The 26,521-nt window shown below is 42.7% G+C and overlaps 2 protein-coding genes across 3 annotated transcripts in view; one reads left to right on the forward strand and one right to left on the reverse strand.

Annotated features, from left to right (window-relative positions):
- PMPCB (peptidase, mitochondrial processing subunit beta) lies at positions 1–12,246 on the forward strand. Its single transcript, XM_081927907.1, has 13 exons — positions 1–147; positions 1,743–1,883; positions 2,961–3,047; positions 5,199–5,328; positions 6,077–6,275; positions 8,246–8,325; positions 8,541–8,653; positions 9,452–9,595; positions 10,220–10,380; positions 11,156–11,241; positions 11,317–11,405; positions 11,790–11,865; positions 11,944–12,246. The coding sequence occupies exons 1-13, from the start codon at positions 55–57 to the stop codon at positions 12,006–12,008; spliced, it is 1,464 nt and encodes a 487-aa protein (XP_081784033.1). The 5' UTR covers positions 1–54; the 3' UTR covers positions 12,009–12,246.
- DNAJC2 (DnaJ heat shock protein family (Hsp40) member C2) overlaps positions 12,242–26,521 on the reverse strand; it is a 16,815-nt gene continuing 2,535 nt past the window's right edge. The window contains exons 3-17 of one of the 2 annotated variants that reach the window (XM_081927740.1): positions 26,426–26,501; positions 25,417–25,515; positions 24,441–24,582; positions 23,412–23,492; positions 22,552–22,617; positions 20,885–20,976; positions 20,676–20,797; positions 19,287–19,436; positions 18,171–18,259; positions 18,016–18,085; positions 15,898–16,082; positions 15,180–15,280; positions 14,558–14,665; positions 13,989–14,143; positions 12,242–12,373 (exon numbers count right to left, since the gene is read on the reverse strand). In XM_081927740.1, the coding sequence (XP_081783866.1) occupies positions 12,299–12,373; positions 13,989–14,143; positions 14,558–14,665; positions 15,180–15,280; positions 15,898–16,082; positions 18,016–18,085; positions 18,171–18,259; positions 19,287–19,436; positions 20,676–20,797; positions 20,885–20,976; positions 22,552–22,617; positions 23,412–23,492; positions 24,441–24,582; positions 25,417–25,515; positions 26,426–26,501 (1,611 nt within the window). In that variant the 3' untranslated portion in view covers positions 12,242–12,298. Of the gene's footprint in view, positions 12,374–13,988; positions 14,144–14,557; positions 14,666–15,165; positions 15,281–15,897; positions 16,083–18,015; positions 18,086–18,170; positions 18,260–19,286; positions 19,437–20,675; positions 20,798–20,884; positions 20,977–22,551; positions 22,618–23,411; positions 23,493–24,440; positions 24,583–25,416; positions 25,516–26,425; positions 26,502–26,521 lie in introns of those variants that run through there. The other variant, XR_014172308.1, reaches the window with a different exon arrangement.

Raw genomic sequence — 26,521 nt, forward strand, 5'->3', positions numbered from 1 at the left:
TCTCTCTTCCGGAAACGCTCCCGGCTCCGCCGACCGCTCGGCCACGGCAGGGAAATGGCGGCGGCCGCGGGTCGGCTGGCGGGCGGGCGTCTCCTGTGGGCCTTCCCGGGCCTCCTCCTTTCGCGGAACTCAGCCTTAGGAAAACGGGTGAGTGACCGAAGCTCCGCCGGCCAACGGCTGCCGAGCCTTCGGGCCTCTGAGGCAGCTGCTGCCGGAACGAGAGGCGCTCTCGCCTGTCTGGTCGCCGCGCAAGGCATGCTGGGGCGCGTAGTTTTCTGGTGGTTTCCTTCTAGTATTCCCTCCGCTCTGATGGAGTCCGTAGCGCGCCGCCTGATGGGAACTGTAGTCCGTGCTGTTGATTTAAGTTTGGGTGGGGGCATTGGGATGTCGCCTGGTACCTCTTAACTCTTCACAAGGTGTTGTGAGCAAGGACAAAATTTGGCTCCCCCCCCCCATATTTATTATTTTTCACAATTATTCCTTTTGGTACAGTGACTTTTTAATGTATCTGCTCTGTATGTACCCCTACAAATATAGGTGGTTGTTGTTGTTTTGCCCTGTGCTGGGGAACAGCCCACCCCCTGTTGTGAGGAGGGATGCTCCCCACCCTATGAATGGATACTGACCCTCATCCAGCTCCTAGGTCTTTCTGCGTTGTCAGTGTCCAGCGGTGATGGTCAGGAGGTAGCTTGGTCAAGAGGGCAGTCGTCGTTCTTCACCTTTTCCAACGTGAATGCTTTACCGTATTTTTCGCCCTATAGGACGCACTTTTTCCCCCTCCAAAAATGAAGGGGAAATGTGTGTGCGTCCTATGGGGCGAATGCAGGCTTTCGCTGAAGCCTGGAGAGCGAGAGGGGTCCCCTCTCGCTCTCCAGGCTTCGCGGACCTCTCCGCAAGCAGAGGGAGCGCTCCCACTGCTTGCGGAGAGTTGCCTGCATGCCGAAGCCTGGGCGCGCTGAGCTCAGCGTGTCCAGGCTTCGCGGACCTCTCCGCAAGCAGAGGGAGCCAGCGCTGGGCTCCCACGGCTTGCAGAAAACTAGGTGCGCTTTATGGGACGGTGCGTCCTATAGGGCGAAAAATACGGTATTTAAAGGGTAATTATGGGGAAAGGAGCTAGGTCTTCCTATCGAGTGTGGCCTTTGTGTCAAAGCCTAGTTTCAGTATCAGAATGTGCCCCCAAACACACCAAAGCAATAGTGAATATTGTATCTTACAACACATTACTCTCATCACTCAGTAACCATATGTCCTTCGGTTGTGACGGATAGTAAAAAGGGGGGTTCACACGAACCCTCTCATGCGCTAAATTTTAAGGACATGGGCCGGCTCTTCTACTGATGTGCCATCTGGCTGTGCTTCCAGCAACTGTGAGAAGGGGCTATATGTATAGAGCTATTTCATGTGACGGCTCTGAATTATCCCTCGCACATGGAAGCTCTGGTAATAGGTGGCAAGCAGAAAAGCCAGCCCACACAATCTGGTGGCTCCCTTTTGCATTCTTTTAACATTTGAGAGGGCTATCTCAACAAGTGAGGGCTCCACATAGGTTTGCTTCCCAGTATCTCTCTCTGTAGATAGAAAATACTGAACAAAGTTTTGGGAGCACTTATTGTCTTAAACTCTCATAGAACAGTAACTGGAACTCTGTTTGCTCTCACATAATTTTATAAACATGCTTTACTTCCTTGTAAGTGAAGATAAGGATTTGTATCATACTCCTCACTGGCCACTTTTTCCAATAGTCTGTACATCTTGGGAGAAGCAGATTCAGAGCTACCAAGGCAGTATCTCAAATTGTCCTAAATGTTCCTGAGACGAAGGTATCTTCTCTAGATAATGGCTTGAGGGTAGCGTCTGAAGATTCTGGGATTTCAACATGCACAGTAAGTAACAGTTGTGAGTGAAATGCTCCCCATGCCTTCTGAATCTTTGCCTTTTCAAATATTGGTAAGTTGGTTTTGGAAATAACAATAATAGCATCCTTACTGAAGGAAAATTTAAATGCTAAGGCTTCCTAGTAAATATTTATGATGCTGCATTAAGGGTTCGCTTTACTTATGCAGGAGATTTTAATGTAAACTTTCCTGGCTTGTAGAATTGTTGTTTATATTAAGGCCTAATTGCTTTGATCGCTGCATCAGCAGGGAAACTGTTCTCATGGGAAATAGCAGCCGTTGTCACCGGTGCTGGTATTCTGATGTTGGAAATTGATCCAAGATACCAAAGTGGATCAGTGGGGTGGATCCACTATGCACCAGCAATATGATAATACATTGATAATTATCAGGTGGTGATTTTGTGGTTCAAAGTGGTTGCAGTGGGAGCATTCCTGAGTCCGGATTGCCTTTGCATTATCCTAATGCAGCCTTAATTGCTAAAATCAATGCCTCTTCCACACACCAGAGGCGAAACGTGTGTTGCTGGTTGGTGCCTGGGGCAGGGCAAGTGTTCCTCCCTGCTGGTGGACTGGGCAGCTGGTGTGGATGTGTGCACCAGCGGAGTGGGGGGCTTCCTTGGGCACTTTCCTGTCTTCCTCTTCCTCCCTCCTTGGATGGTGGTGGTGGCAGTGCTGCTCCTCCCCTCCCTGCCTCTCAGCCAGGCTGGGAGGCACACTGGCAGGCACCCAGACTGGGAGACCTTGGGGCTGCCCCCGTGTGCCCTGCAGTTACCTGCTGGCCATGTTCCCCCGCCACTGGTGAGTCTCAGACTCTTCTTCAGCCGCCTCCTGCCCCTCTGTGGGAGCAGACTCTTCCTCCCTGGCCTGGGGCTCGGCCACCGCTCCCTTCAGCGCCCACTGCTTCCTGTGCCCTCTGCCTTCATGCTCGCCACCATGCAGTCTGGGCAGGCTCTCGCCTCTTGACCAGCCCCTTTGAGAGATATGAGCACTCTGCCTCCACAGCATGTTGAATCTCAGTCTGTGTTTTATTGGTTGGTAAGACTAATGATTTGTTTTGAATGAGGTGGGACTTTGGATTGACGCTGGAAGCAGATACGAAAATGAGAAAAACAACGGAACAGCTCACTTCCTGGAGCATATGGCTTTCAAGGCAAGTTCTCAAAGTAACTTTCCCATGCTGTTTTTACAATTAAATATTAACTTGTGTTCATCTTTAATTCAGTAGTAGAATTAGAAGCTTATGCCTAGCTTCAGATTGGAAAACTAGAAAGCAGTGTCAAAGCACGTAAGCAATCTAGATCTTGTTCCGATAAAGGCAGCTGTGGTGAAATAACCTTGGCCCAAGTATTTAATGCTCAATGGTTTTGAAAGTAGCCACCAAGGTTAAAGGGCGGGCAGTTACTTTACAGCTTGTCAGCGAGATGAAGCTGATGACGTTCTTTTATTGCTCCTCCGAAGGATCTATCCCATTTGTATTGTATGTTGTGGCCTGTGAAATTTACTGACTGCGCAACCATCATAATCTCTAGGAAGACCTTGCTCCTTGCATTACAGAGTGCTGCATCACGTGTAGCGGTTGCTCCATTCTGGTGAGGTATGCAACTCCATCATGACACCAGTGGCGTAGCGTGGGGGGTGCAGGGGGGGCAGCTGCACCGGGCGCAACATCTGGGGGTTAGGGTTAGGGGGCGCAAATCCACGGGTTAGGGGGCACAAATTACTTGCCTTGCCCCGGGTGCTGACAACCCACGCTACGCCACTGCATTACACACCATAAGTGCAAAAATCTTTTTAGAGCATGTGACGCAGTGGTCCCACATAACAGTTGCGGCACAAGCATGGAGATCTATCAGCATTAAGGGGGCATGCTGGGTTGTGCCAGGAGATTGGGCAGTCTGTACACTGAAAGCTGGCCTGCAAATCATACAATACAACCATACAAGACTTCAGATCATACGTATTTTTTTTAATTCAAGAATTATTTCTGTTTGCTCCATCTAGAGGTTGTAAAACTCAAAGGTGGTTGAGTATATTTCTGGTCATCTTCGTTGTTTGGGGAGTGAGCCATACAAACTGGTTTATTTTAATCAAATAACAGCTTATGGACCAGATTGAGACAATTTTTTTTTATCTTTCTTAAGAAAACAGGGCTTTTAAAAATATTGAGAGTGATAGGTCAATTAGTACAGGAATTAGTTTTGATACATTATATCTTAAATATTGGATGACGTCTGAGATTCCAGCAACATAACAGAAGTGTAGCCTTGCAATTTTTTATCCACTTACCTGAAAGTAAGTCTCGTTGAACTTGGTGGGACTAACTTCTGAGTAAATAAATAAAAGATTGTGTTGTGTGTTACGTTATGATAGACCCTGGGGATATACATTTTTGTTCATTTAGACCTGGGGGACTGTACCTACCTATTTTAGATGCAGATAATCATTTTGTCCTCAAATTTGTTAGCTAACATCTATAACATTTTTAGCCTGCTCTGTATATCATGCACAAGGCAGGTAATGCTTTGTTTAGAATTATGAAACCTATAATAGTAAGTAAAGTAACCTGGGCCCTACCCAACAAAGGCTAGTTGAAATCACATCACATACAGTTTCCAATAAAACAACAACAACAACAAAACAACTAAGGCTTTGGTATCTCGGGGAAGGGGTCTCCATAAACCATTCAGGGACTTACCAGAAAAATGACCTTTGAGTTCTTTTCCTTAGGGGACTTTGGCTCTTTCATGATGTCATGAAAAACCACACAGTAACCAGGACCCAAGCAACTAGAGTTCCTGCTTAATAATATTGGGCGCACATATATGTGGCTGTTCTCGGCATGTGCTGGGACCGTGTGTCAGGTGACTGCAGTATTTTTCCTGATGTCTAAAACCATTCTTTGATCAAATTCAACTCATAGGCTTCCTCAACCTTGGCCCTCCAGATGTTTTGGGACTACAACTCCCATCATCCCTGACCACTGGTCCTTCTGGCTAGGGATCATGGGAGTTGTAGACCAAAAACATCTGGAAACATAGACCACACACTATGTGAGGCAGGTGCCTTAAATACCTGCCCTAGTTATTATTGACAAACTGGAAATAGATAATCCAGTAGACATCCATGACAAACGTGCTAGACCAGATCAATTTGGGGTCCCTGATGTAGGAAAACTACATTTTTTATTTCTGATAAAGAAATACAGCACGTCATTTCACAATTATCTCCTCCTTTTCCACCAAGGTACTCTTACTGTTTTATTTCTTATCTACAGCTTGAATAATATCTATCTAAATTGCAGGGGACAAAAAAAAGGTCCCAGTTGGATCTGGAACTGGAGATTGAAAACATGGGAGCTCACCTTAATGCTTATACATCAAGAGAACAAACTGTATATTATGCAAAGGCTTTCTCAAAAGACCTGCCAAGAGGTAATTGTGAGTTTGGGAATTTAGATTTTATCTCCTAAGGAACTGATCTTGAAAGTAGATTAACTGGCTGTTCAACATCGGCAAAAACACCAAGGTGGGGACCCCTGTGTGCTGGGCTTTATTTATTTATGCCTTTCTGTGTCATACTTCCTATACTATTTTTAAAATTGAGGCCTGACTGTAATAATTAATTTGGAAGTAGTCTTGATTTATTTGGAAATAAGTCTTGATTTCTGTGGGTCTTCCTTCCAAATAAGAGTGCTCAGGAGTTGAACCTTGAAAGTATACTTAATGACCATGTTTGCACATCACGGTTAGGTAAAAACCATGGCTTACTGTGCATGCCTGATTTGTGTGACTTCACTTCTCCCTGCTAGTGCGTGGAAGAAAGAAACCACAATTGGTAATCTAGGAACAAACTTTTGCTTATCATTGTTTTTGTATAGAGTGACGCAAACTATGATCCCTGCTGAGATAGCCAAGGATTGTGGTTAGTTTCCTCCCAGCACCAAAGGGATGAGCAACTTGGGTGTGATTCACATTTGCAGAGTAAGCTATGGTTTATCATGTACCATATTTGGCTCCAAATCTGGATCCTGTGACAAGGATAGAATTTTAACTAAATTGAAATCCAGAGCACAAAGTTATGCATCCCCCCTCCCATTTCCTGGCTGTTTCTACATATAAAATTGTCATTTCCCTAATTTCTTTCTAAAAAGATGTATTTCTTTCTTATTTTTACTTCCAGCTGTGGAGATTCTTGCTGATATCATACAGAACAGCACACTTGGGGAGGCAGAGATTGAACGGGAGCGAGGAGTGATCCTTCGAGAAATGCAGGAAGTTGAGACTAATTTACAGGAAGTTGTCTTTGACTATCTTCATGCCACGGCTTATCAAAATACAGCACTGGGACGCACCATATTAGGACCCACAGAAAACATAAAGTATGCCTCCCTTTCGTTGCTCCAATTCTTAAATGATATTTTATAGTCTAGTCGTTTTATTATGTGAGGGCGATCTGGCTGCGACATCTGTCACCCGTTAGTCGCCAGGGTTGATTCAGCTTATCTGGTGCCCCCTTCCTCCCTCATGGCTCCACAATGCCTCCCTCCCTCCCTCCCTCCCTCCCTCCCAAAGCTGTGCACTCAGTGGAAGAGGACGACCATCCCAGATAGGAGTGTACCATTCTTTGGTCAAGGGTATACGATAGCTGTGCTCCCTGCTAAAACCTTAAATGATACTACAGTTTTCAAAGCAAAGATTACTATTTTGGGAGGGGAAAATTGAGCTCTCGGTGATCCAAAGAATACAATGTTCCAACCTTTCTGCACAGTTCATTATTCTTAACTGAAAGTTAATTGAAATTGTTGTGTATAGACCATCTCATTCTTGAAATTACAGGGTGGGGTTTTTTTCTGGCAGACCTATTGCATTTTTTTGGCCAAGTATACTATGTGTTGCACTTTGTACCTGGAGAAAAATGCAGTATTTCCAGGGAACAATTTTTATTTCCACTCTTAATTGGATATTGTAACATGATTAGTGGAAGGTGACACAAATCCTTGTAATTCTTCTCCATAGCAATCAACTACAGTGGTGCCTCGCAAGACGAAATTAATCCGTTCCACGAGTCTCTTCGTCTTGCGGTTTTTTCGTCTTGCGAAGCACGGCTCTTAGCGGCTTAGCGGCTCTTAGCGGCTCTTAACGGCTTAGCGGCTTTAAGAAAAAGGAAACAAACTCGCAAGAACTCTCAAGACGTTTCGTCTTGCGAAACAAGCCCATAGGGAAATTCGTCTTGCGGAATGACGCAAAAAACGAAAAACCCTTTCGTCTTGCGCGTTTTTCGTCTTGCGCGTTTTTCGTCTTGCGAGGCACCACTGTAGTTGGTTCTAGGTTTGTTTAAATGTTTCAGAGTTTGAATGCTCTGCTCTTCTGCACTCTGCTCTTAGTGTACAGGAGCTTGTTAGTGTTTCACTTCTCTCCTGAGAGCTCCTGGCCAATAAAAACCATGTATGGGGACTGTGCCCCTGGTGGACTCTTCTTGAAAAGTAGCATGGCAAACAGCAGCAAGGCCCTTCCCTCCTCCCAAATTATACATATTGAACATCAGAAGCAATTTTGCTTCATACGGTGGCATGCTGCTTTCAACTGTAATAATAATAATAATAATTTTTTATTTATACCCCACCCTCCCCAGCCAAGGCTGGGCTCAGAGTGGCTTACAAGCAATAATAAAAACAAGATGAATGATTACAACTTAAAAATAAAAATAAAATACAACATTAAAATAATGGAACATTAAAATATTAAAATGTAGCCTCATCGCAGGAGGAGAAGGAAAAGAAAGGGAAAAAAAAGAAAGAGAGGGAATCAAATTGGCTCCAAGCCAAAGGCCAGGCGGAACAACTCTGTCTTACAGGCCCTGCGGAAAGAAATCAGATCCTGCAGGGCCCTGGTCTCATGAGGCAGAGCGTTCCACCAGGCCGGAGCCAGAGTTGAAAAGGCCCTGGCTCTGGTTGAAGCCAATCTAACTTCCTTAGGGCCTGGGACCACTAGGGTGTTGTTATTTATGGACCTTGAGGCTCTCCGTGGGGCATACCAGGAGAGGCGGTCCCGTAGGTACGAGGGTCCTAGGCTGTGAAGGGCTTTAAAGGTCAAAAGCAGCACCTTAAATCTGACCCTGTACTCCACCGGGAGCCAGTGCAGCTTGAAAAGCACTGGGTGAATATGCTCCCATGGCAGAGACCCCATGAGGAGCCTTGCTGCTGCATTGTGCACCCGCTGGAGTTTCTGGGACAGCTTCAAGGGCAGCCCCGCATAGAGCGAATTACAGTAGACAAGTTATCTCGTTCTGTTGCCCTTCTGTGCATCAAATATTTTTTTCTTTCTCGCTGTTTTGCTGATCTGCTTGTAGGTCCATTAACCGTAATGACTTGGTGGAGTATATTACAACACATTATAAAGGACCCAGAATGGTACTTGCTGCTGCAGGAGGTATGATGCCGCTGTTGTATGATGTATAGTGTTTGTGGTATTTGCGATGTTTACACAACTAAGAAGTACATCTTTCCTCTGTTCAAAATCAGAAAGGATAAAATAGTCAATGTTTAGCCAAGTATTACTTTGGATTCTAAAATGAAATATTTAATTGCTTTTTTGTCTGATTCATTTATATATATCACCCCTAAACTGACATGCTTCTCATTTAGGAGTCACTCATGACGAATTGCTTGAACTAGCCAAGTACCATTTTGGTAACTTGCCGTCTGTTGCAAAAGGAGGAGCACCACCTTTGCCCCCTTGCCGGTTCACGGGCAGTGAAGTAAGTTGAGGCCTTTCCCTCCCACCCAGACAGCTGCAGCGTGAAAAATCACTGATAATGCAATAGTTATAGAAGGTATCGAGTTAGCTGAGATTCTGGTTTGGCTGCAAAAGCTGCTGAGAAACCTGGTAAAGGAGCAGAGGAGGTCAGCATCTTTTGAAGCACCATTAGTGTTGCATTACAGCACTCATGGGATTTCTGGCCTGTTTCTTTTGCCGCTTTGACTTTCCATCCATTTCTCATTTAACCTCTGCTAAGTTGCTGTGTTGTCTTGTTTAGACATTATTACAGAGCCATTATAGTGGAAATAAAAGCTGTACAATTGATTTAATTTATTAGGCAAATTTGGCTGTGTGTCTTTTTAGCTTCCATCCATTTTGGCCTTTACATTAAAGCAGGGAAGGGGTTGCCTTTTTCAGACAGAGGTCCACATCCCCTCCTGGGCAGACTTCCAAAGGCCACATGTCAATGTTAGGTGAAGCTAGAGGCAGAGGTGAAGGACCTTTATTACAATTGGCTAGTTTCTAACTAGACTGTTCACCCTCCTCTTTATCCTCCATCCATCTGGGAAAAGTTCATGGGCTCATTCCAGCCAGGCAAAAACTTTGCACTCAAGGAGGGTGCAAAGTTGTGTTGGAGAGGGGCAAGGCCTGGAGAAAGAGGTGTGTGGCCGAGATGGTTAAGGTTGTGGAGTCTCAAGCATCAGACCTGGCAGGCCGTATTTCGTCCCAGGGCCAGAGGTTCTTCACGGCCTGTTAGAAAGGTATCTGAAACCTTTTGTTTGTGGTGCTTTATCAGATTCGTGTGCGAGATGATAAGATGCCTCTGGCCCACATTGCGATAGCTGTTGAAGCAGCCGGCTGGTGTCACCCGGACACCATTCCTCTTATGGTGGCAAATACTCTGATAGGCAACTGGGATCGTTCCTTCGGAGGTGGCGTGGTGAGTTAGCCTCAACATTACTAACCAGTTTCAAGTAAAGGATTGTTGCAGTGTTGTGTCTATACAGTCTCCTTGCAAAAGATGAGCTCAGTTCAAGCAGCATCTTTCTTTTTTTTTGTAAACAGAGACAAGTCTTGAAAATAGCTATTTGAAAATAAGTCAGTCCTTGAGTCCTGTAGATCCATTTTCCTGCCACTTAAGAGCAAAAGCTGTTGTGATATGGAGATATTATTAGGTTAAAAGCTGTGTGGTCAGCAAAAGGATTGAATTATTTTCACCTGTGCTTTTGCTTGGCAAATTCTGTCCCCTCCCCCAGTTGCTGTTAGTCCTGCAACAGTTACCTGAAAACGACATGTTAACATTGTCTTTGGCAGAAATCAAGCCCCTTCTGAACCGAATTTCCTTTCAATTCCAACAGCCATTATTTTAACTTAGATTTGTCTGTCTCTAAACTTGTTCTGATAGATTAGTACTTGCCACTTAGAAGCTGGTAGATGGACGAGTGTGGGGTAGAAAAATATCTGCATTTAAGAAGTGCCTAGAATGAAGACATTTGTGTCTAAGCTTCATGATACTGAAGTGACCTATTCTACCCCAAATATATTCCTCTTTTTATTTCAACAGAATCTGTCTAGTAAGCTTGCTCAAGTTGCATGCCATGGCAACGTTTGTCATAGTTTCCAGTCCTTCAACACCTGCTACACAGATACTGGACTGTGGGGTGTCTATATGGTTTGTGAGGGATCAACCATAGAAGACATGATGCACTTTGTTCAGAGAGAATGGTAAGGAAGTGACCGTATCTGAAAGGAGCTGATATGGAATGAAAGCAACAAATGCCCTGAAGGGGAATGTTTTATGCATACATGAGAGCAGTGCAGGATTTCACCTAGAGCGGGCATAGGCAAACTCGGCCCTCCAGATGTTTTGGGACTACAATTCCCGTCATCCATGACCACTGGTCCTGTTAGCTAGGGATCATGGGAGTTGTAGTCCCAAAACATCTGGAGGGCCGAGTTTGCCTATGCCTGACCTAGAGGATACCATGCAATTACTCTTGTGCCTTGTTTTTTTTTTACAAAGCATAGGAGAATATGCATGCACTGGCATATTTGGTGCTGGGTTTGAAACCTAACAGGTCAGTGGGTCAGTGCATCTGGCTGTTAACCAGGTGGTTGGTGGTTTGTGCCCAACAAGGGACAGCTGCGGGCAGAATTCCTGCATTGCATAGATGACTCTCAGGGTCCCTTCCAACTCTACCATTATTAGCCATCCAGAGGGCAACCCAGTCAGATAGGCGGGGTATAAGAAATAAATTACTTTTATTACATTATGATTCTACAATTCTTGTGGCCTTGACCCGTCTATTTCACTGGGATGTTAGCTTACAGGAACAGGTTACTAGAGCTGTGATTGTTCTATGTGCTATCCATAAAGGCCTGATTTCTAACTTATCTAGATTATGCATTTGCTTGTTCTCAGTGAGCCCAGTGAAGTATATCAGGAAGAACACTGGCAGCCAAATTATTAAAACACATTTCTATTTTTCATTGTCTTTAGGATACGACTGTGTACTAGTGTTACTGAAAGTGAGGTTGCACGTGCGAAGAATCTTTTGAAAACCAACATGTTGTTACAACTGGATGGTATGATCTGATTGTTTTCTTTTTAAAAGTCCGGTCTAATTAATTTGCACACTTGCTAAGAATGTCTAATTTTAGGTTCCACTCCCATTTGTGAAGACATTGGAAGACAAATGTTGTGTTACAATCGTCGAATCCCAATTCCTGAACTTGAAGCAAGAATTGAAGTAAGGAGCATAATGGTTTGATGCTTTTCTTAGCCATCTTAACCTAATAGCTCAGAGTTATGGCTTTGTTTACTGTACTAGTGTGGGTGCAGAGTGTTTGAAGATTACGCTGAAATCTCAGCTACAAGAGAGTTGGCCAAAAGTAGGGTTCCAGCAGTTGAGAGCTGTGTTTCAGTGCTCCTAACTGGTCTCAGGAAAACTTGGATGTTTGTCAAAATTCTTACATAATTCATGGGCTGTAGCTCTTCTTGGTATAATGTTTGATATAGCATATAGACACCCTCAGCTATGCTGATGGATACTTGTTTTTAGGTTTCAGCTATTTGCACTGCCACATAAAATGGTCACAAATTAAAGGCTTTTACTGTGTTCTTTGTATTTCAGGCAATTGATGCTCAAACAATCAAAGAAGTCTGCACAAAGTATATTTATGATAAGTGCCCTGCAATTGCTGCTGTCGGTAAGGATTTCAGTACTAGCTGCCATTTGTTTAAAAAGTTGTCTGCTATTTCTAATTATCTCTGTTTTAAAATTTCAGGGCCACTTGAACAACTCCCTGATTACAACAGACTCCGTAGTGGAATGTACTGGCTTCGTGCTTGACATTTACCATAAAGCTTTCCTGGAGGCTTAAGGGATGATTTGTAGAGATGATGGCTTTGAACTTTCAAGACTGGCAAATGGATTCCTCCCCCCCCCCAACTAAAACCTTGCTTTGATGTTCAACAACAAACCCAAGTATGCTGCCTGAGTGAAACAAAGTTCACTACGTGACATTTTGTCTTCTGTTTCCACAAAGAAGTGTACACTTATCTATATAAATAATAAAAGCCGTATTATACATTTGTACTTTTATTACAAAACAGAACACACTAAGATTGTCATTGAGAATCTCATTTCTTAGTCTTAGCAGCATTCACTACTTGCTCTTGGGCAGCTTTCTTCGCTTTAACCATTTCAACAAGTTCCTAGAATGAGAGAGAGAGAGAAAAAAAACCTTGTTCGTATTGTTTTTTATCTAGTAGAATTTGCTAAGCAAGTTCTATTTATTTCAAGTATTGAGAAGCTAGAAAGAATACTCAAGTCTTGGCACAGTAAGACAAAGTTTCAAACAATCAGTAACTTTAAACACTTGCCATTAGTAGGCTGCCACCAGCTAGCCTTCCTGTGAATAACACTCACTCCCACCACCCGATTTAACTGCTCAACAACTTTTGTATTGACTTTATAATAGATCAGACTTCCAAAATTAGATATTACTATTCCAAAAGCTATTCAGTTTCAAGTTATAGGGTGATTTCTATACAGTGGTACCTCGGGTTACATATGCTTCAGGTTACAGGTTACGCTAACCCAGAAATATTGCCTTGGATTAAGAACTTTGCTTCAGGATGAGAACAGAAATCATGCTCCGGCGGCGCGGCGGCAGCAGGAGGCCCCATTAGCTAAAGTGGTGCTTCAGGTTAAGAACAGTTTCAGGTTAAGAACGGACCTCCGTAACGAATTAAGTACTTAACCCAAGGTACCACTGTAATCCTGTACAAGCACACCAGTGCTGCAGTTTGACTTTCAACATAAGCTTGATGCACGTATAGTGTGGATTTTGGCTGTGCCACCATGAATTGGCACTTATTGTAAGACTAAGCACATAAAACAGGGACAAGGAACCTTTTCCCCTCTGAGGTCTGTGCTCTTTCACACACAAACTTGGTGAATTGCCCATGGAGGGAGATAATTCTCTCTCCATGGTAGCTGCAAGATTCCTCCCCCAGCTGTGTCCCCATTTCCCACTGACTGAGCAGTGAAGTTTGGGGACTCCTAATTCTGAAATCCACTACGTAGTTCACTAATGTTTCGATTCAATAAAGAACACCACAAATAATCCTAAATGAATGGCATTGAACTAAAAGGCCAGCACTCTGAATTTACTTAACACTGAAGGAAAATTCTAGTCCTATTTCTTCATTTGATACAATTCTACATTTGCAAGTGGTCATGGTATATGTATTTGATTCAAATGGTATAATGCAATCCTAAAAGTCTTTTTTGGCCAGCCTATTTTAATTAAAGAGGTATGTACAGTGAATGTGTGCTTTGTATGTATGTAGCATCACATTCAATCCCTGGCGCCTATCTAAAGGTTTTTACGGCTCTTACATTTTTATCTGCCAAGACCAGGTCTGTAGCTTCCTCTGCCTCCTGATTAGTTTTAGAAGCAGAGTTTGCCTGTTAAAACATGTTATGTGGGGACCCATAGTGTGTGATTTGCTTTGCCTGGGACAGCCTTGCCTGCAGGAAAAGTTGGTAAGCCAAGGTTTTCCCTCCCTGGCACAAATGGCAAATTCTACATAAGGCAAGGCATCATTAATTTTGCCCTTACTATCTCAGGCAGTCATAAAAGCTGTTTTGCCAGTGACTATTATCAGCAAGCTACTCTTACCTTTGCTCACAATTTATTTTCCAAGGAACAGGTAAGGTTCCTATGACACTTAAGAAATGAAAGAAGTGGAATGGAGAGAAGCAAATGTGATCTCTCTTAAGCTGGTAATACTCTGAAGTGCAACAGAAGCAATATTTTCCTACCTTATATCGCTTCATGCAGTCTTTTTTAGATCGGCCTGGAACAGAAGCTGCTATTTTCTCCCACCTTTCAGGAGTATTCACTGGGTATGTCTTGAGAGCTTGTTCTAAAAGTTTCTGCTCTTCTGTTGTCCATGGAGACAAATCTGTAAATGTGGCTGTTGAAAATAATACACGAGAAAAGAATGTGTTTTAATCAAGACGTCCTTAGTGAAAGCTATGCAATACTCCCAGGGAATTTTCCAGCATTCTCCCTCTTCCCTGGATGCCTTTAGTTCAAGCATCGCGGCATTTTTGTTTTCCATCAATTGAACATTACATAACTTCACGCAAATTCTAACTATTCTGTTCACATCTGCAAACACTAGAACTTGCAAATGAAGAACTTTGTTCACTTGGTTGCGGCTCCTCACAGTAGTAGTGATAGACATCAAGCAGATAATGCCCCAAAGCATTCAGTGGCAGAACTGGAGGGATGGCTCTTAACCAGATTAGATCTGGGCGTAAGAAGGCTGAATGGAATATTTGGGAGTGGGACGGTGGGGAGAGGCGCATCGTTCTTCCCCGCTTACCTTCAAAACGTTCTGACGGTGTAGCACTGTCTGCCTGTGGCACAACTCCATGTTCTTTTTTAAACTTATCAAAAGCTTTCTTATTTATGTCATCCTTCTGATGAGGGTCTAAGAAGAATAAGAAGTTGCTTTTAAGTAATCATGCCCTAAACGAATGTTTCACAGGAAATTGTTCTGCTTAAACAAAACGAAAGAAGTCTGAGAATTTTAAGTAAACTCTGAAAGGCTAACAAGTTACATTATTTTATCAAGACAGTGCACATACAAAGTGGTTTAGATCACCCTTGTAAGCAGCATCATTACTTATACAATGCTGAAATTTTGCATATACGTATAGCTCAAAATGACACTCCAATTATTATAAGGACATCTCAACCCTTGGGATATGAAAGTCTTCATTACGCAAAACAGCCAGCACTCCAGGAGAAATCAAGCCAAGAAACCAATGAAACAGATTGGAGGGCTGTATTATTTCACCCTTCATATACTCTGCCTCAGAATTGGGGAAGATAGTGGAAATGGGCAGGGGTGGACAGGAATGTATTTAGGCTTGCGGAATGTAAGCTGAATTTACTAGGAAGTAAATGGAAGCATGCAGACCATCTTACAAAGATAAAGATACCAAGTTTCTGGAGGCTCTTTGCTTTGTTGATAACATCTTTTGCTGTTCGCTTTATTCCCGTAGTAGAGTGCAAATTCATGTAATTGGCAATAACTTCCCACCTATTATCAGGCAAAAGGAAAAACAAAAATGCTCTAAAAACATCCTTTAAAAGTATGTTGATTCTAGCAGTTAAATGTCTGGCTAGTTGTTTTTTGTGTGTACTTTGGTAAGATATACAGGGTGTGTCTTTTAAAAGAGGCCCGTGGAACATGGGTACTCTGTATCCACGGGGTCTCTTTTGAAGGACTCACCCTGTATATTTTAAAATCAAATACTGAAATTATTTGTTGGATGCAGTTTTAGAATTATACATGCACATCTTCCTATATAAGAGTTACATTATTCTCAGTTGTGCTTAATGCATATGCTTAACAATATCCATAATGTGCAATAACCTTGTGTTTTAGAAAAACACAAATTGTTGAAGAAGAAAGGGTCTTCCCTGGAAAATGCACTGGCCTTCAGCTCATACCCCCAAACTGCAATCTAGCCGAAATCATGCAGTCAGAAATACAGAACAAATTCAGCAATCAACTTGAATGAAAGCTGTTTCTGCAGATCTGTGATACGTTGAGAAAGTGTATATTCACAAATCAATTTAACATAAAAATCAACACCCTGACTTGCCTTCCTTTTATGCTTCAACACAAGACTACTGTTCAATTATTGTAGATACCTTGAGTTAGTCCCAGCAGGAAAGAGGTTTACTGCTTTAATTAGCAGCTGTAAGTCATCTTCCGACCAGTTCTTACTTCCGCCTACACCTCCGCTTGTGGGTTTTTCAGAACTCTTTGTCGCTTGCCGCATACGAGCCTCTGCTTCCTCCCTTTCTCTCCTTATCTGTTCATTTACTTCGTCTATCTATGGGAATACAAGAACACACGAGACTTTAGCACTGAATTGCTGCAAACACAAAAGCCTTCTCCCAATACGTAGGCAATTGCCACAAGTTTCCTGGTCCACAACTGCCACTGTGGGAGAAGCTTTAGAAAAACACAGCAGAGAGCAAGTTAAAAGGAGGTAGCAGCTGCACAAGTTACAACACTGGGGCCCCAGCATGTCTCACCATTTGTTTCTTGCAGAAGCAATTAAGAAAGTTTTCCCCAAGATCTGTGCAAAGTAACTGCACTTAAATAGGTAGCTTTAGACTGATTTAAAACTCTGAGGAACACCCTCATCTAAAGGAGGAAATAATCATAATTGCATCGCGTGCATGTTACTGGTCTTAGACACGTTGTAACCACAATAAAGCAAGAGAATTGTCAGACCATTTAAGCTTAATTCACAATTCAGTTTAAATAGTGTAACAAGCAGTGTCGCAGTCTTCTGTTGATTTTGGCACCATGTAAGTCCATAAACTTTAACATGAAGTTCAAGCATTGAATTTCCTTATCCTGTTTTTTTTTTTAAAATCTATAATCCTCTTGCTACCCCTGAAGAGGGGGGGGGGAGGATAAGGTAGTGTCCCATTTTTCTCGTTTTTATCTCTCAAGCTTGCATAAACGTGCAAAGATTCGTCTGCTAACCTCTAGATAGCATACTGCTCTTCCACTTTCTATGCTCTGAGATTCTGCTGGACTTTAAAAATGCAATAAAGGAGGCATTATTAGTTGTGTGAGCAGGTGCAAAAATTCTCTTTAGAAATGCAATTCTGCTGGGCAATTACCGTATTTTTCGCACCATAGGACGCACTTTTTGCCCTCCAAGAATGAAGGGGAAATGTGTGTGCATCCTATGGTGCGAATGCAGGCTTTGCTGAAGCTGGAGAGCGAGAGGGGTCGGTGCGCACCGACCCCTCTCACTCTCCAGGCTTCAGGAGAGCCCCACCGCCAGCCCCACAAGCTCGGGGGACAGCGGGGAGGCGGAACGCCACCATCCCGCTGTCCCCCGACTTGGCTAGAAGGGTGGCGGGGGGGGGGGGGAAGAAGCCTGCTCCTTCCCGTCGCCAGCCCCGCAAACTCGGGAGACAGCGGGAGAGGCGCAGCGCGCCCTCCCGCTGTCTCCCGACATGGTTTGGAGGCTGGCGGAGGGCTTCCTCCTCCCTCAGCCCCGCAAGCTCCCAGAGCGATGCCAAAGCTGCGCGCAGCTTCGGCATGGCTCTGGGTCCCGTTCTGGGGGAGGGGGAAGCTCGGGCTTCCCCCGCCCCAGCCCCGCGTCTCCAGCCGGGAGACGGTTGCGGGGGGCTGCTTTAGCCCCGCGCATGCTCTCCCGGCTGGAGAGGTGACGCGCGCCTATGGAGGCTCCTGCCATAGGCGCGCGTCACCTCTCCAGCCGGGGGAGCACGCACGGGGCTACAGCAGCCCCCCGCGACCCTCTCCCGGCTGGAGAGGTGACGCGCGCCTATGGCCGCTGCTCCCTGACCTGCTCTTTGGGGCTGGTGGTGGGCTTCCCCCGCCAGCCCCAAAGAGCAGGTCGAAAGGAACCTGAAGCCTGGAGAGCGAGAGGGGTCGGTGCGCACCGACCCCTCTCGCTCTCCAGGCTTCCAAGGTAGCCGCCTGAACGCACCTTAAACGGCACCTTGTTTTAGAGCGGGAAAACAAAAGGGGGAAAATTCTCCCACTCTCTGCGCAGCGCCTCCTGCCGCTTCGCTGAAGGGGCGCTGGGCAGAGAGCAGAAGAATTTTTTTCCCTTGTTCTCCCCCCTCTAAAACAAGGTGCGTCCTATTGTCCGGTGCGTCCTATGGTGCGAAAAATACGGTAGCTTCCTATACAACACAGCATACATGTTCGACAGGATCACACCAATATTTTCACTATGTTGACACACTCTTACGTGACAAAAGATGAATAATTACCTGTTTTTCTACAGCAGCCTTTCCTTCTTCCCTTGTTGTAGATGTAAGTGCTTCATTCAAGCACTGCAGACTAAAAATAAATTATTGAGCGATATTTCAGATCTAGTAGAAAGCTGAAGGTCAAAAAACGTAACATGTAGGTCAGGAATGCATACCTTGCCAATTCCAGACGATCACACAGCTTTTCTACTTCTTCCATCATCTTAACACATTCTGCCTCACTGTCAGAAAAGTAATTCCAGTTCTGAAAGGAGAGCACAATATGCTTTATCTTTAGATTACAGAAAAACAGCAGGCAGAGGTGACAAGCAATGTGTTTGGCTTGGGCATTCTCGCTGTAGTAATTCTTTATTTACGCAAACAGCTTCCATGAACATTGTTATCAAAAGCTGAACTAGCTTTGCTTTTCAGAGCAGAAAGCACTGGAGAATTAGCTGATTTCTGACATTCAAATGCCTAGTATTTTAAGCTCTTGATTAATTACTGCAAAATACCAGTGACACATATGTTGGCTAAAATTTATGCTTCTAAAATTGGATGTTTGTATTTTGGAGAACTTCTTGCACCTCTTGTCATTTTGACTATCAGTACCACAGCATCACTTAAAGACATAAGTATTTCCCCCCCCATAAAATACACATTTGTGTGTGCAATTTCACCTAACGTAATGCATTTTTGTACATTATTTTTGCTAATGTGCACATTTTGTGTGCATGTTTTCCCAATGCTCACTTTTTTATTTGGATAACTGCAACTGTTCATTTTTAGCATCCCTTCTGGAAAACTATATACTGTACAGTGGTACCTCGAGTTACATACGCTTCAGGTTACATACACTTCAGGTTACATACTCCGCTAACCCAGAAATAGTACCTCGGGTTAAGAACTTTGCTTCAGGATGAGAACAGAAATTGTGCTCTGGCGGCCGGTGGCAGCAGGAGGCCCCATTAGCTAAAGTGGTGCTTCAGGTTAAGAACAGTTTCAGGTTAAGAACGGAACTCTGGAACGAATTAAGCACTTAACCCGAGGTACCACTGTATAGTTACCATAGCCTTCACATCACACCTCAGTTCACAAGGATATTTTGAATAAGAACATCAAAAGTAAATGTGAGGCTTTATAAAGCTTTAAAGAAAAACTCTTTTAAGATATCAAGGTCGCTTCTCCGAGAATTAGGACTAATGTAGAGAGCTGTTCAACCCCAATGTTCTATGAGCTGGATGTTAGAAAGCTGATAAAATTTATATTTAACTATAGCAGTACACATATACCTTGCAGGTTGTTCGCAGTTTTTGCCTTTCCTTTTTAATTGCTTTTTTCTGAATATCCTTCTCTTTTTTCACTAGCAGCGCTTGTTGTCTAATTTCTTCCTCTTCTTTTTCCTTGGCTAATCGTGCTGCTTCTAATTCTGCTTGCCTTTGCTGAAACAGAAGAAAAACTATGAATCAGTAAAGTCTGATACCATATCTATGTCAAGTTAAAAGCAGTTTGTGATACTCAGTTCTCAAAATTTTAGTTATTCTTACTAGCAAACCAACCAGAGATGCATATTTGTCATTATTTCAAGGCCATGACCTGAATTATTGACCAAATAAATAACTGCATCATTCCAGTAATCATCTGTGCTCCATGAAATCTTTCAGCATGATAGGTCTTTAGCAAATGTGAACGTTACAAATTCTTATGCTAATGAAACAGGATTAAAATGTTTTTTTTAAAAACACTTGCTTATCTCAAGTTTTGGTGCCAAAACACACCCATCACTTGAATTCAAAGATATTGCGTATTCGTATAGGTGGAATACATATTTAATTAGAAAGTATCTTCTAGGAAACCACAATTTATTACATGGGCCACGGGCCAAATCAAAAGATTATGATGTAAAACCAAAAGCTTTAAATTGCTATATTTTTATTTCAGTTTATTACCTGCTCTTCACTCTAAGGTCCCAGAACAGGTTTAAATACAATTTAGAACAGTTTGTATTCTTTAATTGTATGCCTTCAATCACAAAAAATAGGGTGAGTCATGAAAATATACATCTCAAGTGTCAAAGACCAAGGTAAAGAGGTGCATCTTCAGCATTTGCTGAAAACTACAGTGAAGTTGCCAGATACACCTCTGGCAACAAGTATTAGCAATTCGGGAGTAATATTCAAGGGGTGACAGGTGTGTCTGCTACTATAACAACTTTTCCTTCACCTCCTTCCCACTGCAGGCCCCACCCATAAAATCAGCTATGGAGGGTCCTCCACAGGGGAGCGGGGGGGGAGGGGGAGGACAGGCTTCATGGGGGGAAGTGAGGAAGAGGAAGCCCCACTCTGCTAGCAGAAGTTCATAGTTCAAGCTGGTTGAATACCACCCAATGTGTACTTTTGTCAAGCTGGCAGAGCACCAAAACATTTTGTACGCCAAAGCTTTCCAAACTTTTCATGTAGGTGACACACTTTTTAGACATGCATCATTTCGCTACACAGTGATTTAGTTTTACTAGCAAACCAGAGGTTAAATGAACCCCTTTCCCGCCCCGGAAGGAGCACGGGGAGTATTTGCATGACACACCTACACACTTAACGTGTCGCGACACAGAGTTTGGAAAGCTCTGCTGTACGCATTCACACTTTTTGAATCCTTCAAAACAAGTATAGATTGAAATGTACTCTGTCGCGCTCCTCCTGCTCTTTTCGTTTTGCTTCTGCCTTTGCTTTCTTTTCTGCTTCTTTCTTTGCTTTTTCTTCTTCCTTGAACTTCTTTATTCTGGGATCACAGCTGTATGCGGTGTCTAAGAAAAGAAAAGGTGTCTGTGAAGTGAACATACAAAGGCTGAAATTCAATGAACGGGTCTTGACAAAAGAGAGTTCACACTTACCAACGAGGGTCCTTATTCTATTCATCTCTTCCTTTTTCCTTAATGCTCTAGCTGCTCTGTTCTGTTTTTCAATCCACCTCCTCTCATCTCGACTGCAGAGAGAGATGAGAGGCCTTAAGTAGAAAGCACTTCTATGTTCAAGCACATCTCAGTACAAAATCATTTCGGGAAATGTTGCTAAACTCAAGAGGAACAGCAGCACTTCCATGAATTCCTCAGTGAATACGATCGTATTCAGTAGGGCTTCAAACAGCTTCGCAAGAGATGCCTTTTGATAAAACCCCAATTATTGTATTCAGTGTACCCTGACAGGTACCATGTGTTTACCACTGCCTGAATAAGTTTCTAAACCTTGGCTAACCGAACCCTCCCTCCTTCCTAAAAACAAAAAGCTTTCCTATATTTTGTTTCTATTCAAATTTTCCTCCAATAAGCTGGTGAATGCTTGCACAATAGTGAGATACTAGAGTAGAGAACAGGACCGTTCTTTGGACTGATTATCTCAGAGGATTACTAGATTTATGGAGAATCTATACTGGGCCTATTCACAAGGCTTATTCTGCTTTATTATTCAGTCCCTGTTATCATTAATAAGATTAGTGTAAAATTTGTAACAGTTGAACCTCTGTTTACCCTCTGGTTATGTAAACTTCGGGATGTGCTTGTTAGGATAGTTCCGTTCCACCTTAAAATAGGAACAGGCTGTTGTGTATCACATGCCTGTTTACTTCCAGCTTCTCACTGGGAACCTCCGTTTTGTATACAGTGGTGCCTCGCAAGATGAAATTAATTCGTTCCGCAAGTTTTTTCTTCTTGCGAGTTTTTCGTCTTGCGAAGCACGGTTTCCCATAGGAATGCATTGAAAATCAATCAATGCGTTCCTATGGAGACCGTCCGGGGACAGAGGGGAAGCGCCAAGCGCCTTCCCCTCTGTCCCTGGACCTGTTTTAAAGCAAGGGGCAGCGGGGAGAAGATTGCTTATCCGTAAAACAGGTCCCCGTACCTGTTTTAAAGCAAGGGAAGGGGCAGCGGGGAGAATCGCTTCTCCCCGTTGCTGCCCCTTGCTTCAAAAGAGGTCTGGGGACAGCGGGGAAGACGCGCTGCGCTTCCCTGCTATCCCCGGAGCTTGCGGGGCAAGCTTCGTTTTGCGAAGCAAGCCCATAGGGAAATGCGTCTTGCGAAGCAGCTAAGAAAACGAAAAACTCCTTCGTCTAGTGAGTTTTTCATTTTCCGAGGCGTTCGTCTTGCGGGGTACCACTGTATACCTTGAATAAAGCTGTAAATATGCTCTTCTGTCTGCATCCTTTTGTTGTGGAGACTCTGCTGAAAGGGTGTGCACGGGCCTTGGAATGTCTCTGAGGCTTGTGTTGCTAATTGACTGATGCTGTTCCACGGGAGACCGGTCATCGTCCGGAGACGACTGGAGGCCTGCCTGATGCCTCTGTCTCTCTGGCAGTATCCCAACAGTGCGTACGGCAAACCCGGAAGTATTTTACCGGGTTTCGCCGTGTGCACGTGTGCAGAAGTGGTCCTCAGGTTGCAGAAACCCCGGGATCCAACTACACTTCCAGAACGGATCCCGTCCACGACTGGAGGTACCACTGTATACTATGATACGCAGGTTGAATTTGTTTGGTGTATTAGCTTTGGTGCTTTTATTTACATACCATTCTGCTTTTTCTTTTTCTTCTTCGTCTAAGTAAGAAAACTCCCGCCAAGAATCAAAATTATACCTAACATACAATAAAGTAGGAGAGAGAGAAAGTTATTGCTATGTCGATGCCTAATCAAAAGTCGCAATAGTCGTATTGCAAATTCTTCAGAACATTTTTAGTTTGCATTCTTAATTTGAGATTGTACTGCTAGTTGTCTGGTGCATACACTTTATCAAGCTTAAGGAAATCTAAATGCCATCAGAATATTAATGAACAGCTCATTCTGATTATTTTATGCTGCAGGGCAAAATCTTATGATTTGGGAAGAACAATGCCTCCAAAGAAAATGGAGATGGGGGTGCAGATGGGGATTCTGTTTCCTACATTGGCCTCTCTCCCCCTAGCATAGTTTCTGCATTTCTACGTAACCACAGCACAGAGCAATGGAGATTGGCAATGATGTTAACATCTAGTCACATACATCTGTTTGCCACTAAATAAAAACGTCATTCCCATAAGTCACAAGCCAACAATCTGAAGATCTCATATCATAACTATTCCAGGCTTGTCTTGACTAAAGACTCTGCAATCCCACTATTTATATATATGGCAGTCTATTTTTTGGGGGGGGGAAGGAAAGTTTCAAACTGCAAAGAATAACTCTCCAGAGTGGATATGCAATGGGGTTGAAATGTTACTTCCTGGCCCCACCCTTTATTCCTAAGGAAAAGTTATTCAGTGCTCTTATGTTTTTCTACTCTATGGAGTTCTACAAATGTCTTGTTTATTTTCACAGACAAGTTTTCCCATACAATTTTGACAGGCCACATAAAATTATTTCAAAAGGAAGAAAAAGAAAAAGGTTTGCTTACCAAAATGAATAAAATGCATCTACCTCTTCAAAGGAGGAATTTGTGTCCCCAAGCTTAGGTACATTTTTCTTATTTGACCATCTGTAGCAATTAAGACATACACAGACATTCACTATGATGAAAAGTTGGGTGAATTCATTGAATAAACAGTAACTTTGACTATATATTAATGCTATATCATGTGAGAATTTAATCTGAAGTATATGGATTTGCTTCTCTAATCCTCTGAACTCTATAGACCATAATTGATAAGACTTAAATGAGATTTAAAATTCAGAAGAAGTGAGCTTAATCTTATAATTTGATTCTTCAGCAAGTAGCACAAAGGAAAACAGTATCAGTGTTCCATCTTGGTGCTAACATTGCAAAATGACTCAGAATGTTGAGATATTATTTCTACAGTATTAGCAAATTAAATGAAATTTCTATACCTTCATCCAAGGATCACAAGGATTTACAATATAAAAACACAAAAATATTTAACATAGTAACAAACTAAGTGTTCATTATTTATTAACCTAGCACTGCTGGACTAAAACATCCACAACTGCAAGATGCAATATAAAACCGTACACTGGACAGAAACCAATAAATTGAGCATAGCCTCACCTCCATTGCTCTGACAAAGTTGAAAAAATTATTTGTGCACCATCGTGAAGGCTAGGCCTTGTGAAGCAAGTGACAGTGGAAGATAGTCAAGTACTGAGGCTGCATTAAACAATTAGAACAGTTCTGGAACCAACAGATGGATGCTCTACAACAGACTGCTTAATGGTAGCACCAGTGTGTGTTGCTAGGAAACAGCAATAAGCACACAAATATTGTTTTAGTACCTAAGAGTGAGATAACTGAGTGCGAGTTCAGTTCAAACACATCAAACCACTAGGTATGTAGACACAACTCTATCTACATCTGACCACTATTAAGATGCTCAAGCTCCGCAAATGACTGGAATCAAAGACACTTCTAACACAAAGACACACTGCCAAGTGGGAGACAATCTCCCCTACAGCCTATAATATAGCTTACCTGGCATTTCTTTCAAAAACCGGGGAAAAAACTTCAAAGAAGTTTTCCTTTGCTTCACTTTTAGAAGGAACAGTGTTATCAAAAGTAGGATCTATACTGTTAAATGCTCGTCTCTTCAGAGGATCTGACAAAATTTCATAGGCTGGAAAATGGAATTACAGTAAATAATCAATTTACAGTAAGTAATCAAAATTGGGAGCCAAGCTTGGTTCCCCCTCAAAAGTGCCTTGCTGCTCATGCACTGCGAATGCCCAGCATGACTTTTTCTGAACTAACATGCAATGCACAGCCATTTCAGAAAATTAGCTTTGTGCACTGTGCTGGATGGATGAAGTAACTATTCATATGTATCCAATCCTCAGGACCAATGAAGAATCCCAGTGACTGCATTTGCCAATAGGCATGGGATTGGTGAATCAATAGAATAAGATATGCACTGCATGTTTCTGTAACATGCTTAAAAGCTACCATTAGAACTTCTAAAAAGGGGATAGAGCACAATTCTAAAATCATCATTACATCATCTTTCCCTTTTCAAAAGCTCCCCCAGTTATTGCAATTTCTGGAATGCAACATTTCAGAGTCATGACAAGAGCAATAATTAGATAAGGGGCTGCTTATCTTCAGAGCAGCTTGCACATACACACAAACTAGGAATCTAAAATCACGAGCAAGCATAATTCAATCAATTATTTCATAATTAATCTAAGCTGACACACACAAGTCCCCTCATCTGCATACAAGAACAATAAGGAGCATGATAACTCCTAGGAAAGCTCAACTTGGAAGAACTTGTTTCAATGAATTCATGATTTATTTATTAAGTAGCAACATTACTATTATTACCGAGACACTGCCAACAGTGCCATAAGCTCTGTTCTTCTAATATGTGTTTTACATAAGCAAGAATCACAAATATACTGAACCATTTTATGCACAGTCATATAAGCTATGTTAGGTGATAACTAGTACTTACCTTTTGTTATACAAGTAAAGTAGTCGTTGTCGCCTTCACCTATCTGTTCTCCTGCTGCTTTTCGCTTGTCTGGATGGTGTTTCAAAACCATGGCTTTATCTATGGGAGTAGAAGGAAATGTCAACTTCAGAAACACCTCCCTTCACCTGCTTTATCATCAATTGCATATTGCCTGTTTTAAACAGCAAAAATGTTTTAAGCAGCAAAAAGTATCCAAACAACAGCGATACCTTGTACTTTCATAGACACACCATGAGTTGAACCATATTACATATCTGTGGGGTCATAGCTATCCTTAACGGAGGACAGAAATGTAAGTCAAATTATTTCCCCTCTCTCTTACATGAAATGCAAAGTGGCAAAACAAGTACTTTGTGATGTTTCACACATATTTTAAGATTTCAACATCTCACCCCACACATTAATTTCTGAATACTAAAGAACTAATTATACTACAACTACAGTATTGAAAAAATGCAACTCTGCATATGCAAAGCTGATTTAGGCTGATGCAGCAGTTAAGATCAATAACTATCAACCTTTCAGTATTTTCTCTAGGTTTTGAACTAAATTGCACAATGAGTTACATTGTATCAGGAGCCTGAATTACCACATAAAAATTACAAATGGACCACAGGCTGCATGTGTGCATAGCTTTGCCCCAGATAATAAATCCTTAATTTCAGGTGTTTAACTTCAATTGGAAGTCAATGTAAAATGGATCTTACTGTTTTTCTTTAGTTTTGTGACTCAGCTGTTATAGTTGACCCCTGAACACATGTATTTTAAAGTGTTCGTCCTCCCCACCCCATAATCGTAAGTCCTAAACTAACAATCAGACTCTATGTTTCAGCTGAAGAACTGTGCCACAGCAGTCAAAACTACATTCTTGGTGTCCTTTTAAGTGAAATGTTCTTCCTTTATGCAATCAACAGCTTTCAGTCCAGAACAGAACTGTTCATATGACCTGAAGCATTTTCAATACAAAAAACGAATGTAAGGTACTTACGAGCAGCTTTTATTTGCTTCTGAGATGCCTTGTATCTTATATGTCCCAGCCCAAGAACTGAATAATGATCCTGATTCTGAGAGAAAATTGCAAATA

Source organism: Podarcis melisellensis, assembly GCF_964234715.1.
Source record: "Podarcis melisellensis genome assembly, chromosome: 10".
Lineage (NCBI taxonomy): Eukaryota > Metazoa > Chordata > Lepidosauria > Squamata > Lacertidae > Podarcis > Podarcis melisellensis.